An 18,159-nucleotide genomic window follows, 5' to 3' on the forward strand; every position below is an offset into this window, starting at 1 on the left:
AAGAACATGTTTATGTCTGCTTGTGACTATACAGGCTTCTAAAACAATTAGTAAAGATATGGTACAAGCTACCAAGTCATGCTTGCTTGTGAGTGACAGCTAAGCATACCTGTATGAGATACTTTCAAAAAGTATCCAATTTTACTTCTCGCCAAAACTAATGCCACATGGGCAAAATCCTTTAGGTGGGAAGTGACATCTCCCTTCCTGCGAAGAGAGGACTGATATCAATAGAAGACTGCATAGAGAGTGGATGCACATGGCTTAGTGGTTAGGGTATTGGACTCATGATCGTAAGATTGTGGTTTCAATTCCTGGACTGGGTAACGCATCATCTTCTTGAGCAAAACAATTCATTTCACATTACCCTGATCCACTCAGCTGGAATACTTTTTACTGTATAGAGATGGCAGAACATGATATAGAAGTGAATGTGAAGAATGGTACCAAAAGACTGTTTTCAGCTACCAGAGGAGAGAAGGAAGCTGTGGAGACTGCAATGGAATACAAGAAAAAAGAAAACAGGTGCAAGAAAGAACTATCTGGGGAAAAGAACTGCATGGTCAGCATCTTAGACAAATGCAAGATGAGTTTAGGATATGGCTGAAGAATGGAAACCTTAAGAAAGAAATGGAAGCACTTATAAGGGCTGCTCAAAACCACTTATTGTGGATGAATATCAGTAAGGCAAAAATAGACAAATCTGAAAAAAAGTGCAAAGTGCAGAATATGTAATGAGAAAGAGGAATCAGTTATGCACATAAGTCCCTGTAGTCTTTTGGTACAAAAGGGAATAAAGACATAGACATTATTCTGTGGCCAGGACATTATACTGGCACATATTATGATAAAGAGAATTTGAGGTAGGAAAAAATGGTACAAACATCAAACAGAGAGTACAATCAGGATAAGACTTTATGGGATTTTAGTGTACAGACTGATCAGGAACTTCATTCAAGGTAACCAAATATTATTGTTCTGGACAAGGGGAAAAAAGAGTGCATCATCATTGATGCGTCTATGTCTGCAGACATGAGTGTAACAGTTAAAGAACAAAAGAAAATAGGAAAATACCAGGATTTAGCTAGGGAAATACGGAAACTGTGGAGGGTGTGTACAAAAGTAATCTTGGTCATCATAAGTGCCCTAGGTACATTCACCAACAGTTTGGCAGTTTTCTCATTGAGATTGATGTAACTATGAGAGTTGCGTTAATTCAGAAATCTGCTCTGTTGGCAACAGCAAGAATTGTAAGAAAGGTCCTTCATATCTAAGGTAACTGGTTGTGGCCTGGTACACACCATGAATAATAATAATAATAATAATAATAATAATAATAATAATAATAATAATAATAATAATGATGATGATGATAAATTAATATTTTATTTATGCACCCTTTTCAAGCCTAGCCAGGCTCATGGGCCCGGTTTCCCGGTTTCTATGGCATATGTGTTCCCCCCAGCTGGACAGGACGCCAGTCCATCGCAAATAAATTAATAAGTTGATTAATATTAATACAAATGGAATTAATATGCCTTCTCAAGAAACATAGAAAATCAGAAGAAACATTTAAGCTAAACACTTGATCCAAAGACAAACTGTGAAGACAATTATAATAGTGCAAATTACCTCAAGCTGGTCAACTAATTGCATCTCATATGTCAGCTGTTTGTCATGCAGTTCCTCAAGTTTTTTGCGAAATTCAGCCATTTTGCTTTCATACTCTGACATTTCTGTGACAAAGGTGAGGTCCTCAAACGTCTGTAAAATATGAGCAAAAGCTAAATATAAATTTTAAATTTTGTCCCATTCATTTATGGGTTTTCCTTGTCAAGCAAAGAAGCAAAAAAAAAAAGAATCCCAGAAGTAAGTTTTGAAGGAATATTGAACCTTATCATAAACAAGATGTTGCATGGCAGAGGAGAAAGGAAATATGCCACAGGTATATTTCTTCACATCCATGCATCTTATATAAAAAGAGGACAATGATGATGATGATGATGATGAGAACCATTATAATAACTATGATGATAATGATGATTTTTGCTGGCACTTTGTCGCTTGCGACGTCGAGGGTTCCAGTTGATCCGATCAACGGAACAGCCTGCTCGTGAAATTAACGTGCAAGTGGCTGAGCACTCCACAGACACATGTACCCTTAATGTAGTTCTCAGGGATATTCAGCGTGACACAGTGTGACAAGGCTGACCCTTTGAATTACAGGCACAACAGAAACAGGAAGTAAGAGTGAGAGAAAGTTGTGGGGAAAGAGTACAGCAGGGTTCGCCACTACCCTCTGCCAGAGCCTCGTGGAGCTTTTAGGTATTTTCGCTCAATAAACACTCAACGCCCGGTCTGGAAATCGAAACTGCAATCCTATGACCACGAGTCCGCTGCCCTAACCACTGGGCCATTGTGCCTCCACTAATGATGGTAACAATGACAATAATAACAATACAGATGCTGTTGCTACCACTGCCCATGCTGGTAATAATAATGATGATGACAAAAACAGCGATGGTTATGATGACAACAACAACAATGCTGACAATGACAATGATGACAACAATATTCACTTTTCCATGCCAGCATGGGTCAGACAGACTTTGTGGAGGTAGATTGTTTATGGCCAGATGCTCTTCCTGTCACCAACACTCACCATTCCCCAAGCAAAGTGATACTTTCCCTGGCAAGACAGGATTCTCAAGGAAGACTAAAAATGAACAATAACACTTGTATAACAATGAAGCTCACTTACAAGCAACACATGATGTCAAGACAAGGGTACATGGAGACACAAATACAACACATACACACATGTGTACACATGTATGTATACATACGTATGTGTATATACATATAAATATAAATATATATTTATATATATATATATAATACAAATAATATATGAGTATATGCATATATACGTACATGTATGTACATACCTACATCTACATGTATATATAGATGCATATCTGGGTACAGGACGTTGCAAAAAAACGTGGACAAAATGATAAACAGAGTACAGAAAACACACAGGCCACATAGAGAACATTTCCTTCATCAGCTGCCACCATTCTAAAACTAAGCGTTTCGAAGAGTTAGGGCAGGACGCATTGTTAGAATGGCTCTTCCCACGGACCACAAATTAAATTTGTACCATGGAGGAATGTAGTGGCGGACATAAAACAAGACAGGAAAACGAAACAGTGAAAATAAACAAGAAAGACTATACGGCCAGACGTGAAAAAATATGTGTATACTGAACGCTGTGAAGCAACGAACTGGAAGGAAGAGGGACGAAGAATGTTCGTGCAAGCTTGGCGATGGCCAAGATATGAAAGGAAGTAGTAGCCGGACACAAGTGACCATCGAGTGGTAAGGAGAAAGAGTGGTAGAGGGAGAAAAAGGGGAGGAAGTAGAATATAGGTGAGCAACGAGAGACAGGGAGAAAGAGAGAGATATAGTAGTGAAGGGGAGAGGTGAAGGAAAGGCATCTAGCTGTAGAAACCATGCCAAAACAGACAACTGGAACCTGGTACAACTCTCCAGCTTGCCAGTCCAACCCATGGCAGCATGGAAAATGGACATTAAAAGATGATGATGTTGATGATGATGATGATGATGATGATGATGGTGGTGGTGGTGGTGGTGGTGGTGTGTGTGTGTGTGTGTGTGTGTGTACACATGCATACAGTGGACTTTTTTCAGTTTCCATCTAACATATCTGCACTCATAAGGCTTCTGCTGGCCCAGGCTATCATAGAAGATACTTGTCCAAGATGCCATGCAGTGGAATGGAACCCAAGAGCATATGGTTGGGAGGTGAACTTATTAACCACACAGTTCTCTGTGGCTAATACCTATTAGATTCTCCACATATAAATCAGTCAATCAGAGGTAATGATTTAAAAGCACTGAATAGCCTGCCTGATTACCTTAGATACTGATCATAGGAACACATTGCCAAATCTATGATTCTAGATTGTACTGGCAATGTTTGGTACTATTTCAGCTGAATGTTTTTATTACTTAAGACAACCACAAGTGAAATTGTAATCTGTAGTCACTAAAAAGCAACAAGCAATCTTTGTATGTGTCTATAGCTAAAATTGGACCACTTCTTTTATATTTACCTTCCTGTAAACTTGAAAGTATGCTCCAATACCTCTTCACCACTACTTAGTCTCTTTTTCCAACTAGGGTAGCCATGCATCTCCTCTGCCGCAAGACATCTCCCCTCCTATCATACTTTAATCTCTCATCGCCTGGTACAAAGTCACCTCTCTCAGTACTACTCTCACCTCAGTTGAGGTGGTGGGGAGGTCTTGTCTTGCAAGTTACTTGGTGACTCACTCATCCTAGTGCCATATAAAAATCACCCTGTACACACTATAAAGTAGATTGGTGTAAAAGGGGTATCCAGCCAGAGAAACCATGCATACACAGACATTGGAGTTTGGTGCAGTCTCCTGTCAAATTGTCCATTCGAAGTCAGCATAGGAAAGAAACATTAAAAGATGTTTATGATGATGATGATGATGACAGAAGTGGAGCCACTCATATACAGGTACAGGATGAGTTTTATGTCTCCTTTTTTTTCAGGAAGATCTTGATGTGTTGGTGAACAGTCTACAGTGTTGGAGAGCATAAAGATTAAAGCTGTAGTTAAGAAATAGTTAGCTGACATAGAGGGCTTGAAGCTATCTGAACATTGGGAAAGATTTACCTGTATCATGATGATTTGCACCTACTATCAAAATGCTGACATCATGATTGCTGCTCAATGCTCTGTAAACACTGTAATGGATGTAGAGCATGACATGGACAGCTGCAACAGAGACTACAAAGCTATAGCCAGCAAGAAAGGATTCATCAGTCATTGTGATTACATATGCATGCCACCCACACCTCTGAACAGAGCCTTAGGCTCAGCTCAGATGGCTATGTGAAGCTGCTGAGGACTATGGTCAAACTCTGGTTGGAAAGGGTTGCTGCCAGAAGCACCAGGATTCACTTCCTAGCCATACCTCTGGAAAGAGTCAGAAGTGGTTATAGGAGAATTTCTATGACTTCACCAATCCCAATTTCTGACCTCCCAATTCCTGTTGTTGTGATCCCATGGATTACCAAGTGTGGGACATGGTTGAAAAAGACACCAACCGCTTTGTCTGTAATGTTTAGACCAAGCTGGTAGCAAACATCAAGGAGGTGTTCAAAGATCTTCCCAGAGACACAGTGAGTAACATATGCATCAGGCTGTGGAATTGTCCTGAGGCCATGGTGGAAGCTGACATTGGCTACTTTGAGTAAACTGTTATCTCCCAGCTATAATCTAGTTGAAATTTTGATTTTTTTGAATATTTTTATTCTTGGATGGGATATTGTGTTTTCTTTTTCTTTTATGCAAACTGTCAAATTTTATACATATGTTGTTGTTGTTGTTGTTGTTGGCACTCCGTTGCTTACGACGTCAAGGGTTTCAGTTGATCTGATCAACAGAACAGCCTGCTCATGAAATTAACGTGCAAGTGGCTGAGCATTCCACAGACACGTGTACCCTTAATGTAGTTCTTGGGGATATTCAGCGTGACACAGTGTGACAAGGCTGACCCTTTGACTTACAGGCACAACAGAAACAGGAAGTAAGAGTGAGAGAAAGTTGTGGTGAAAGAGTACAGCAGGGTTCGCCACCATCCCCTGCCGGAGCCTCATGGAGCTTTAGGTGTTTTCGCTCAATAAACACTCACAACGGCCGGTCTGGGAATCGAAACCGCGATCTTATGACTGCGAGTCTGCTGCCCTAACCACTGGGCCATTGCACCTCCACTTTTATACATATATACAATATCTTATTTACCCAGAATGACCAACAGTAGTAAGACTTGAACTCAGAGATCTAGCAAGGTATTTAGTCCAATACTGTTCTACTTGCTATTCTCTTCCTGCAATAAATTGTATTATTTATAGAAGCCTAAACTATTCATAACTTCATGTGAGAAACATGTTTGGCGAGCTGGCAGAATCGTTAGCACGCCGGGCGAAATGGTTAGCGCTATTTCCTCTGCTGCTATGTTCTGAGTTCAAATTCCGCCGAGGTCAACTTTGCCTTTCATCCTCTCCGGGTCGATTAAATAAGTACCAATTATGCACTGGAGTTGATATAATCAACTTAATCCATTTGTCTGTCCTTGTTTGTCCCTTCTGTGTGTAGCCCATTGTGGGCAGTAAAGAAATAAGAAACATGTTTGGCCATGAGGAAATATTACCTTACTTGGAAACAGGTTGAGGGCTACTTCAATAAATTCCATCTAACCCATGCAAGCATAGAAAAGTGGACATTAAATGACAATGATGATTGTGGTGGTGACGATGATGATGATGATGATGCCATTAAAGGTACTTGTCTGTCTTGAGATTTTAAAAACCATGAAATAAAACAATGAAAAAATAATGAATTACATAAAATAGTGAAAAGTGACCAAAATCTAATTGGAATCAATTGCCATCAATTCTGTTCAATTTCAATAAGATAGATAACAAGTAAAAATAATAAAAAATCAATGACTTGCAAATGTGATAATGCAGTCAATAATTCCTTTGAACGCTGTAACTTATTCAACCAAATCTTTAAATAGTTTCTCTTGTTTAAACTCACATATTTATTTTTGTTTTTTTTGTCTCTTTACTATCATTTACCTCGCAATCAATAGTGCAATAGTATGTTACAGTACATTTATCAGAATATAATACCTATTAATTACCAAAATAAATCAATACTGTTCAATACTAGGATCCCAATCCCATATAAAAAAAGAAAATCAAAGTGTATTAATGTAGAATCAATTCCAGTTAGGCAGCATGGAATGCGATGACATTTCTTGTTTGTGTATTTTTCTTTTTCGTTTTCTTTGCCATTGTCCTCCTGTGACATTGATATAAGTATAATGGGTTACTAGAATAGAAACATCAGTTGTCTGAATTTCTTTTGATAGAGGAAGGAATATTAGATTTCCAGATTAGATAGGGGGAGTCATTGTCATCATCATCACCACCACCACCATTATTACCATCCTCCTCCTCATCATCATCATTATCTTCTTTTCACACCCTCTTTTCTATACTGGTGTGGGTTGGATGATTCAACAGAAACCGGTGAGCTAGAAGAGTGCATTGCACTCCCAATGTCTGCTTTGGTATGGATTCTGCAGCCCCGACACCCTTCCGCATGCTGACCACTTCACAGTGTGTACTGAGTGCTTTTTTTTCATGTCACCAACACTGGTGGTTACCAAGTACTTGCAAAATAAAATCCCCACCTCCTCAAGTGAGCAGGGTAATCTATTAAGGAATGGGTAAAAAAAATGATTGAAGGACAGGAACAGGTTTCTTGCTGAAGAGGTAAATAAATACCTGCCCCCTCTAAGTTGGAAAATGAAAGAGAAAGAAAGACATGAGAAACTAAGGTTTTCATAAAAAGGCATAGTCTACCAAACAACATGACATCTCTATCTCTTGTCTTGAAAACCATATCATTATTACTATCACTATGTAAGGCAGCAAGCTAACAGAAGATAAAGGCATGAAGGAAAAACAGATGAAATGCTTAGTAGCGTTTCATCTGTCTTTACCTTCTCAGTTCAAATTCCACTGAGGTCGACTTTACCTTTCATCCTTTTGGGGTTGATAAAATAAGTATCAGTTGAATCCTGGGGTCGATGTAATCAACTAGCCCCCCCCCCACCACCACCACACACACACACACAATTCCCTAAAATTGCTGACCTTGTGCCAGAATTTGAAACCATTGCTATCATCACCATTACTATCTTGCCACTCTCCCTCACTCTCTTCTACATCCTTCTACTTTCCCCAGCTCATGTGTCATTGGTTATCTATCACTTATTATATCCACCCTTTTCCTACCTCCCATCAGCCACATATGTTACTCCTCCATACACTCTTGCAAATCCCCACCACCCACACTCCTAGTTACACACTCCTACTCCTCTCATACTTTGAGGAGCTACCTAGACTTGCAACTCCTACTGATGATTCTCACTTTTTCTCCAAAATGTGAGGCAGGAGTGGCTGTGTGGTAAGTAGCTTGCCTACCACCTACATGGTTCCGGGTTCAGTCCCACTGCGTGGCACCTTGGGCAAGTGTCTTCTACTATAGCCTCGGGCCGACCAAAGCCTTGTGAGTGGATTTGGTAGACAGAAACTGAAAGAAGCCTGTCGAATATATGTATATATATATATATATATATATATATATATATATATATATATATATATATATATATATATATGTGTGTGTGTGTGTGTGTATGTGTGTACATGTTTGTCCCCCCAACATCGCTTGACAACCGATACTGGTGTATTTACGTCCCCGTAACTTAGCGGTCGGCAAAAGAGACAGATAGAATAAGTACTAGGTTTCCAAAGAATAAGTCCTGGGGTCGATTTGCTCTACTAAAAGTGGTGCTCCAGTATGGCCACAGTCAAATGACTGAAACAAGTAAGAGAGTAAGAGAGTAACTATGCAACTCCTCTGCAGTAAGAACCTGCTCCTTCCCTTCTTTCATACTTTCATCCCTCATTTCTTTGCACGAAGCTACCCCCTATCACCCTTGAGGTTTTAGTCTTGCAAGCTACAAGAAAAACTCACCAGCACCAGTGGAACAAGAAAAGCACTCAGTATATGCATTAAAGGGGTTGACATTAGGAAAGACATTGAGCTTCAGAAACCATGCCAAAATGGATACTGAAATACAGTGCAGCCCTTGGATCCATCAGACCCTGTCAAACAGTCTGACACATGCCAGCATGCAACATGGATGTTAAATGATGTAGTAGTAGTAGTAGTAGTATCACAGTATTAAAGCAGCTCACAGTATTAAAGATCCGCTTTGACTGAGTGGAAGTAAAGTAGAGATAGGGGAGGTTTTACCACATAAAAAGCACCCAATGCACTTATTTAAGTGGTTGGTGTTCAGAAGGGCATCCAACCAATAGAAACCCTGCCAAAGCAGACACTGGAATTTGGTACAGTCCTCTGGCTTGCCAGCTCCTGTCAAACTGTCCAAACCATGCCAGCATGTCAAATGAACATTAAATAATGACGACGATGACCATCATCATCATCATGTAGTAGTAGTAGTAGTAGTAGTAGTAGTAGTAGTAGTAGTAGTAGTAGTAGTAAAATCCTTAGCTGGCAACCAGAAAGGGATGCCATACTCTCAACCAAAACACTGCAGTGGTCACCATTGGATGACAGACTGGTGATGATGTTAATCCATGCTTTCAGATCCATGGCACTAACCTTAGCAGGCTTGAGGTTGAGGTGCTGTGACTTCAGGCCTTCTTCAGTTTGTTTCACCTGTGTCTTCTTTGGTATACTGCGCTGGATTCTCCAGTGCATGGGTCACTACCACCACCACAAAAGTTGGTAGTCTTCTGGTGCTCATCCTACAGATGGTTGGTTGCTGCCATCTTTGCTCTTGGGTGTTAAATGATGATGAGTAACAAGTAAGAAGTTTGTTTTGCAGTCATGTGGTTCAAGGTTTCATTTCACATTGCCTCACGCCATTATTTTCTTTCAGGTTCTCCAACCCAAAATTTGTGAGTGAAACTTAATTGATGCAAACTTTGTTAGCAGTAATATAAAGTTGGGGGGGGGGGGGGAGAAAGAAAAAAGAGAGAAAAGAAAGAAAGAAAAGAGGAAGAATTTCTTACCTTGTCTTTGTATTCAATGAATTCATTGAAAGCTTTAGTAGACAAATCCTTGTTCTCTGCTTTCGCATCTTCTACACATTGCCAAAATGTATCCACTTCATCTTTTATTTTGATGTGTTCCACAGTGCCAAAATTGAAGATTTGATTAGACAAAGCTAATATTTTTGCTTTGAAAATGGAGAAGTTAAGGAAATGTCAACATGGTCTCACAAATAAAAAAAAACTGGTTTCTAGCCCATTATATGTAAACAAACATAAGTTGGTTTTGAAGTGCTGAAATGTATTGTAGAACAAGTAGAAAGATATATTTTTCAACGCATAAATACTGACAGAACAGCATATATAGGATAAAATCCTTTTAGAGCATGGCTGGTCACTGACAAATTTTTCTGCTCTAAAAGGATTTTATCCTATATATGCTGTTCTATTGTGGAGGCGCAATAGCCCAGTGGTTAGGGCAGCAGACTCACGGTCATAGGATTGCAGTTTCAATTCCCAGACCGGGCCTTGTGAGTGTTTATTGAGCGAAAACACCTAAAGCTCCACCAGGCTCTGGCAGGGGATGGTGGCGAACCCTGCTGTACTCTTTCACCACAACTTTCTCTCACTCTTACTTCCTGTTTCTGTTGTGCCTGTAATTCAAAGGGTCAGCCTTGTCACACTGTGTCATGCTGAATATCCCTAAGAACTATGTTAAGGGTACACGTGTCTGTGGAGTCCTCAGCCACTTGCACGTTAATTTCACAAGTAGGCTGTTCCGTCGATCGGATCAACTGGAACCCTTGACGTCGCAAGCGACGAAGTGCCAACAAGCTGTTCTATCAGAATTTACATGTTGAAAAATATAGCTTCTATTCATTGTAAATCAAAAATGTGAAGAAACAATTGAATGTTTTATCTATGAACACATTGACCTTCCAATAAGACTCAAGTAACTATGCATCTGGGGAGGAGATTCCACAATGGTACAGTCATCATCATTATCATCACTTAATGTTCCCTTTTCCATGCATGCATGGGTTGGACAGATTTGATTAATTATAATTTTTTTTTCCTTACAAATTACAAGTTTATCTTTAGCTAATCTGTATTTAACCCTTTAGCATTCAGATTACTCTGACAAATGTAATGCTTATTTATTCACATTGCTTTTGAATTAATCATGCATTATCTCATGGCTTTGAGATTTCAATGATGTGGTTGTTTATTTTTAAAATAGAATAACATTGTAGGGGAGGTGCAAGAGGCCAGATCAGGCCAGTTTGAAAATAAAACAGGTAAAATATTTGGGCTAGATATACCTTTCTACTCTAGGCACAAGGCCCGAAATTTTTTGGGGAGAGTGCCAGTAGATTAGATCGATCCCAGTATGCAACTGGTACTTAATTTATCGACCCCAAAAGGACGAAAGGCAAAGTTGACCTCAGTGGAATTTGAATTCAGAACATAAAGACAGACAAAATACCACTAAGCATTTCCCCCAGCATGCTAACATCTCTGCCAGCTCGCTGCCTTTATTTGGGCCAGATATAGTCAGTTTAAATGCTAATCAGAAAACATTGGTATTTATTTAACCAGCAAGCAGCAGTTTTATTAATATCTAGTTTTCTATGCTTGGGTGAGTGTATACTGAAGCAGAGATTCTATGACCAAATGCCCTTCCTGTCACCAACTCCCACTTGTTTCCAACTAGGGTAATTATCTCCCACTCTACTGAACAATCAACAACCTGAACATGTTATGTGTAAAGAACTGAAATCAAATGACTCTGTATGAATGAGCCCTTTGTTAAAAAGATCACTCAACAAGTCAAGAAACCCAAACATGCTTTCATGGTGGACTACAAGCAGATGATACTGACAGGAAGTCATAGTTTACAAACCAGTGAAAATGAGGATGCTCTGTCCCCACCTTCTCATAGTTCAATCCCTTAGTATGATGCTACGCAGCTCACAATATTAAAGATCCGCTTTGACTGAATGGAAGTAAAGTAGAGATGGGGAAGGTTTTACCACATAAAAAACACCAAATACACTTATTTAAGTGGTTGGTGTTCAGAAGGGCATCCAACCAATAGAAACCCTGCCAAAGCAGACACTGGAATTTGGTACAGTCCTCTGGCTTGCCAGCTCCTGTCAAACTGTCCAAACCATGCTAACATGTCAAATGAACATTAAATAATGACGACGATGACGACCATCATCATCATCGTCATCATTTAAAGTATGAAAGAATGGGCCCAAACAGGTTTCTTACGGTAGAACCACATGGCTACTCAACTTACAGAAGAGAGAGTGAGAGTAACTAAGATGGAACTGGAAAGAGAAATGAAATATCCAAGAAGGTGAATAAAAGTTGAGTGGGGACAAAAGAACAAGAACTGTGGACAGGTAGAGGTCACAAGAATGTACAGGGAGAGTGGGAGATGAATAGGGGTAATGGGGTGGATATAATGAATGAAGAAGAAGGGTTTAGAGGTGGTTGATAATAAATATGAGTTAGAGGGAGTGCAGGGAAGAGTAGGTGGTGATTGTATAGATTAGGTGAAAATGGAAAAGGAAGAATGGACTCAGCTTCCTAAAGACTTGCTTCTACTATGTAATGCTTACTACAAAAATTCCACATTAAAGAATAAATAAGTCACTTTTTACCTTTGTACTATGTGATTTACCTATGGATCAATTTGTTAAAATGGTATATATGAAAATGCATCAAGAGATATACGATAAAGTCATGGATATTAGACCATTTCTTCTGCAATACCAGGCATTTCATTCAGTTTCCTGCCTTCAACATCATCTGCATACAAGCTTGTAAAAAGAAGATCATCTTTGAAGCTTTCTACATATGCCTCCTGCAAAATGGAGAAGAACAATTTCTTTAATACAAAATATAACATAACAAGCAAAATGTGTATGTGTGTGTACATATATATCAGATTTATGTTAGAAAAACAAAGAAAAGAAGATGCTTTTGAGAACTTTTGAGAACTTAATCAAAGATAAAAGTAAGAAAGTATTGTTTTATCAAAATATGCAACCAATTTCAATCACTTTCAAAAGATTATTTAGTAAGGCTTAAATAAAAGGAAAAATAAATTAAAATAAATTAAACTAATATTTTATGATATCAAGTTCACCACAAGCAGCAGGAGTGCCTATCAGCATGACTAAATCCTCTTAAAATGACTGAAACTGGTTGCATATTTTGGTAAAAATTGTAAATACTTTCTTACTTTTATCCATGATTAAGTTCTCAAAGCATTTTCCTCTTTTTGTTTGAGCCAAAAGCTAATCTTTATACTCTATGGTTGTGTACACAGAGATTTCAGTGCATTGCTTTGTTATTTTTTGCTGTTAAAATGGCTCTGTCGCTATCACAGAAGCAACAACGCTAAAATAGACACCGGAACATGACACAATCCTCTGACTTGTCAGATCCTGTTGAACTGTAAGGTGGCAAGCTGGCAGAAACGTTAGCATGCTGGGCAAAATGCTTACCGGTATTTCATCTGCCGTTATGTTCTGAGTTCAAATTCCGCCAAGGTTGACTTTGCCTTTCATTCTTTCGGGGTCGATAAATTAAGTACCAGTTACGCACTGGGGTCGATATAATCGACTTAATCCCTTTGTCTGTCCTTGTTCATCCCCTCTATGTTTAGCCTCTTGTGGGCAATAAAGAAATAAGATCCTGTTGAACTGTTTAACCAATGCCAGTATGGAAGATGAATGTTAATGATAATAAGGATATCTCTGTGTATGTGTGTGATGTGTGATGTGTGTGTGTGTGTGTGTGTGAGAGAGAGAGAGAGAAGGCAATGGCCCAGTGGTTAGGGTGTTGTACTTACAATCACAAGATCATGGTTTTGATCCCCAGACCAATAGTGCATTGTGTTTCTGGGCAAAGCACTTCATTTCACATTGCTCCAGTCCACTCATTTGTAAATGGGTAACCCTGCAGCAGACTGGTTTTCCATTCAAGGGAAATGTTGGCCTGCCTGCTTAGCCAGTCAGGTCACATCATTCAAAAGCTATCAAAATTTGAGGAAGCACATTGTGACCAGCAGTGTAGGACAACATCTGATAGGCTGGTCAATACAGTGATATATTATCATCATCATCATTTAACATCCGTTTTCCATGCTGGCATGGGTTGGTTAATGGCTTGACAAGAGCTTACTAGTTGAAGGACTGTTCAAGCTCTCTGTTTGTTTTGGCATAGTTTCTATGGCTGGATGCCCTTCCTAACACCAACCACTTTACAGAGTGTACTGGGTGCTTTTATGCAGCACCGGCACAGGTGCTTTTTACATGGCACCAGCACCTATGAGCCCATGAGATTAGGGATGCTCAGCTGGAGAGGATTGCAAGGGGTGAGCCTGTCTGCAATTTAAATACACAACTGAAAGAGCTACCAATAGTTTCATACTCTTATGATACTTGATCAAGAATATTTATAAAATATGCCATGTATCTTAAAGCAAGCACAGTGCTTGTTTATATGTTTGGTTGGTTTAGAATGGCATAAGTGGCCTTGGGCCACTTATATATGCTACTTCTCCATACTTTTACTTTTTATTTTTATTTACTTTTTCATTTACATCTACCCCTATAATAGTCTAAGCTTGCCCTTGGTTTTTAAATTTAACTGACCAATTATATTGATGGCTGGGCTTTGGTCAATCCCATTATGGACAACAGGTGGTTGGTCTTTAAAATATATCAGTAAGTATATTAATGTAATAATTTTATGGGCATGTTATTTGGATAAATATTAATTAGTACTATTTACAAAATCTTAAGTACTATTCTTTTTCTAAACCTATTGGCGAATCCCATTATACTAAAGTACTTGTTTTATTTTTATATTATTTATACACCCTGGTACCCCAAAAGAAAGATTGATCCACCAATTAATTTTCTAGTTTAGTCATTTGCTCATCGACTTCAAGCATTACACTGCAAAATGGTATGATTCAAATATATTAAGCCTTCTTTCCTAATCTTGAGACCCTGTTCTTTTCTCTTCTCTTCTTTTATTTTATGTATTTGTCTACACTCTGATGAAGTTCAGATGTGCTATAGTATATGATGAATATTATTCACAGAATTTTCTTTGGCAGCAGTGACAGACATTGGAAGCAGAAATGGTAGTCAATTTATTTGTTGATCAAGAATTTTCTCCATTTTCCTGCTTAATTTAAATCTGATTCCTGATAAACTCTTGTTTATTTTGTTATTGCCTGTATCCTATGAACATAGTATGCTTGCATATCCATGCCCAGGGTTAACATAGGTAATTTATTCTGGTTGTAAAAACAGATATTCTTATCCCTTAGACAGTTATTCCAACTACTAACTCTACTAACCTGTATATTATATATATATATATATAGTTGAAATTTACAGAAAAACAAAAGACGAAGACAGGTGTATAAACAAACAAGCAGGTGTATTAATTTGACACATGGGAAGGTGACAAAGCCGTTTATGTTTTGAGCCTATGCTCTTCGACAGAAAGGAACAGAAGGAAATAAACAGAGAGAGAATTAAAAAAAGTTGTGGATTTAGCAGTCAATCATGGTGACTGGTTGGAAAAAAGGTAGTTGGACAGGAGAGCTAGGAAGAAGGGGAGATAACAAAGTACTGGTGATCCCAAAATGAAAGTGTGCATGTGTGTGTGTATGTGAGAGTGTGTAACTGTGTGCATGCTAGTCAGCCATCCCTATACTTCAGTAGCTGAATAATTTTCAGTGTCTCCAATGTGTTAATTAATGAAGGTAAACATAATATGAGGTCAGTGTCATCAGTATGTCTGCTAGGGCTTAATACAGATTGTCAGTAAGGTCACAAGATGATTTCAAAATGTGTCTCAACAACATCTACTCAGATGCATAAAGCTTTTGTTCTCAAGTTAGTCACCTGCTGTTCATGTGAGGGCATCTTTTTTATGCACACACACACACACACACACACACACACACACACACTTGTGCACACATATAGCTTGTTTCTCTCTCTTTTTCATTTCTTCCTTCTTTTTCTTCTTCCACCACCTATCTATTGTTCTGTCTGTCTGTCTGTCTCTCTCTCTATCTATCTATGTATCTATCTAGCTATCTATCTGTCTGTCTATCTCTCTCTCTCTTTCTATCTATCTATCTATCTATCTATCTATATCTTTATCTATCCGTCTCTCTCTCTCTCTCTCTCTCTCACCATATCTCTCTCTCTCTCACCATATCTCTCTCTCTCTCTCACCATCTCTCTCTTTCTCTCTATCTACCTATCTATCCACTCTCTATTTATCTGTCTACTTGTCTAACCCTGCACATATTGTTTGTTATTTCACATCTTGGTGCCGCTATTCTTAGCAGAATAAAAATTCCAATGCATTTGTTATTGCTGTTGCTGCTGTGATAGTACTGTTTACACTGGTTGAGACAGAGGTAGTTGTGTGATGTTTGTGTAGTGTCTATATTTTGTGATGGCCAATGTCAGAGTAGTGATTGTGATATATCTTTTTATCCTTCACTTGTTTCAGTCATTAGACTGCGGTCATGCTGGAGCACTGCCTTGAAAATTTTTAGTCAAATGAAGTGATTTCAGTACTTATTTTACCCTTTTTACTAGCACATATTCTATCAGTCTCTTTGCTGAACTGTTAAATTATGGGGACATAAACACACCAACGTCAGTTGTCAAGCAATGGCACAAAGACACACACACTAGCAAATATATAAATATACAAGCTTCTTTTAATTTCTGTCTACCTAATCCTATCACAAGACTTTGGTCAGCCTGAGGCTATAGTAGAAGACACTTGCCCAAGGTGTCGTGCAGTAGAACTGAACCCAGAACCACGTGGTTGGGAAGCAAGTTTCTTACTATACAGACACAGTTGCACCTATAATATCTATTCTTGTTTATCATGGGAGTTTGGTCTTAAAGAAGCACAGTGATAAATGAATCATCTTCATGTAGTTTGTAAAGGAAATGAATGGCAAATTCATTGACATGACAAGCTTCTTTCAGTTTCTGTCTGCCAAATCCAATCACAAGGCTTTGGTCAGCCCAAGGCTATAGTAGAAGACATTTACCCAAGGTGTCACACAGTAGGACTGAACCCAGAACCATGTGATTGGGAAACAAGTTTCTTACCACACAACCACAGCTGTGCCTATATATCCATTCTCGTTTATCATGAGAGTTTCGTCTCAAAAAAGCAGTGATAAATGAATCATCTTCATGCACTTTGTGAAGGAGACATATGGCAAATTCATTGACACCAAACTGCAGCACACAGCAGTGAAACTTCTATCATCACATATTTTCTTGATCATCTCTACCTTTCCTTGTACAAAAAACATTTGTCTACATCATTTATTAGGACCAGGTGCCTTTGTATTTTCACTTTTCATTGTTGATGGGTGCCAATATGTAATTAATTATAAAAATGACACAGCCTTGCTGCACAGTCATGTAAACACAAGTAATAGTGAGTGCATTCTGGGTAGCTAACGACTGTTGGTAATTGTTAGGGTGCGTTCTTGTGGTACAAGTAGAATTTCCAATGGATTGCTGACTCATGTTACCACAGATCACTCTATGATATGTGTAACATGTTTCCGTGTTTCACAATTGAGTGTTCCTTGTTATCTTAGATCAGAGATGAATGAATTAATGACAACTGCTGTTGGATTATTTACATCCCCCATAACTTAGCAGTTTGGCCAAAAGCAAACAATAGAACAAGTACTAGACTTAAAGGAGAAATACTGGGGACTAAATCTTTCAAGATGGTATCCCAACATGGCTGCAATCCATGAGTGAAACAAGAAAACAAAGAAAAAATACGTCTCAAGATTTATGAAAGTCATCATTGTCATAGTCGTCGTTATCTAACATCTGTTTTCCATGTTGGCATGGGTTGGACAGCTTGACAGGAACTGGCAAGGCCAGGGGCACACCAGGTTTCATAGTCTGTTTTGGCTTAGTTTCTTAGTGGAGGCGCAATGGCCCAGTGGTTAGGGCAGTGGACTCGTGGTCATAGGATCACGGTTTTGATTCCCAGACCGGGTGTTGTGAGTGTTTATTGAGCGAAAACACCTAAAAGCTGCATGAGGCTCCGGCAGGGGATGGTGGCGAACCCTGCTGTACTCTTCCACCACATCTTTCTCTCACTATTACTTCCTGTTTCTGTTGTGCCTGTAATTCAAAGGGTCAGCCTTGTCACACTGTCTCATGCTGAATATCCCCAAGAACTACGTTAAGGGTACACGTGTCTGTGGAGTGCTCAGCCACTTGCACGTTAATTTCACGAGCAGGCTGTTCCGTTGATCGGATCAACTGGAACCCTCGACGTCGTAAGCAACGGCGTGCCAACAACAACAAGAACAACAATTTGGCTTAGTTTCTA

The 18,159-nt window shown here is 39.0% G+C and overlaps 1 protein-coding gene across 2 annotated transcripts in view; it reads right to left on the bottom strand.

Moving 5' to 3' along the window:
• The window catches only part of LOC106869237 (dynein regulatory complex subunit 3), a 68,877-nt gene that overhangs the window by 27,806 nt on the left and 22,912 nt on the right, over positions 1-18,159 (bottom strand). For both annotated transcript variants that reach the window (XM_089346964.1, XM_089346965.1), the window contains 3 exons: positions 12,483-12,595; positions 9,742-9,916; positions 1,633-1,764 (listed from right to left, as the gene is read on the bottom strand). In XM_089346964.1, the coding sequence (XP_089203090.1) occupies positions 1,633-1,764; positions 9,742-9,916; positions 12,483-12,595 (420 nt within the window). The remainder of the gene's footprint in view (positions 1-1,632; positions 1,765-9,741; positions 9,917-12,482; positions 12,596-18,159) is intronic.

This window comes from Octopus bimaculoides, chromosome 2 (assembly GCF_046866305.1).
Source record: "Octopus bimaculoides isolate indiv1 chromosome 2, ASM4686630v1, whole genome shotgun sequence".
NCBI lineage: Eukaryota > Metazoa > Mollusca > Cephalopoda > Octopoda > Octopodidae > Octopus > Octopus bimaculoides.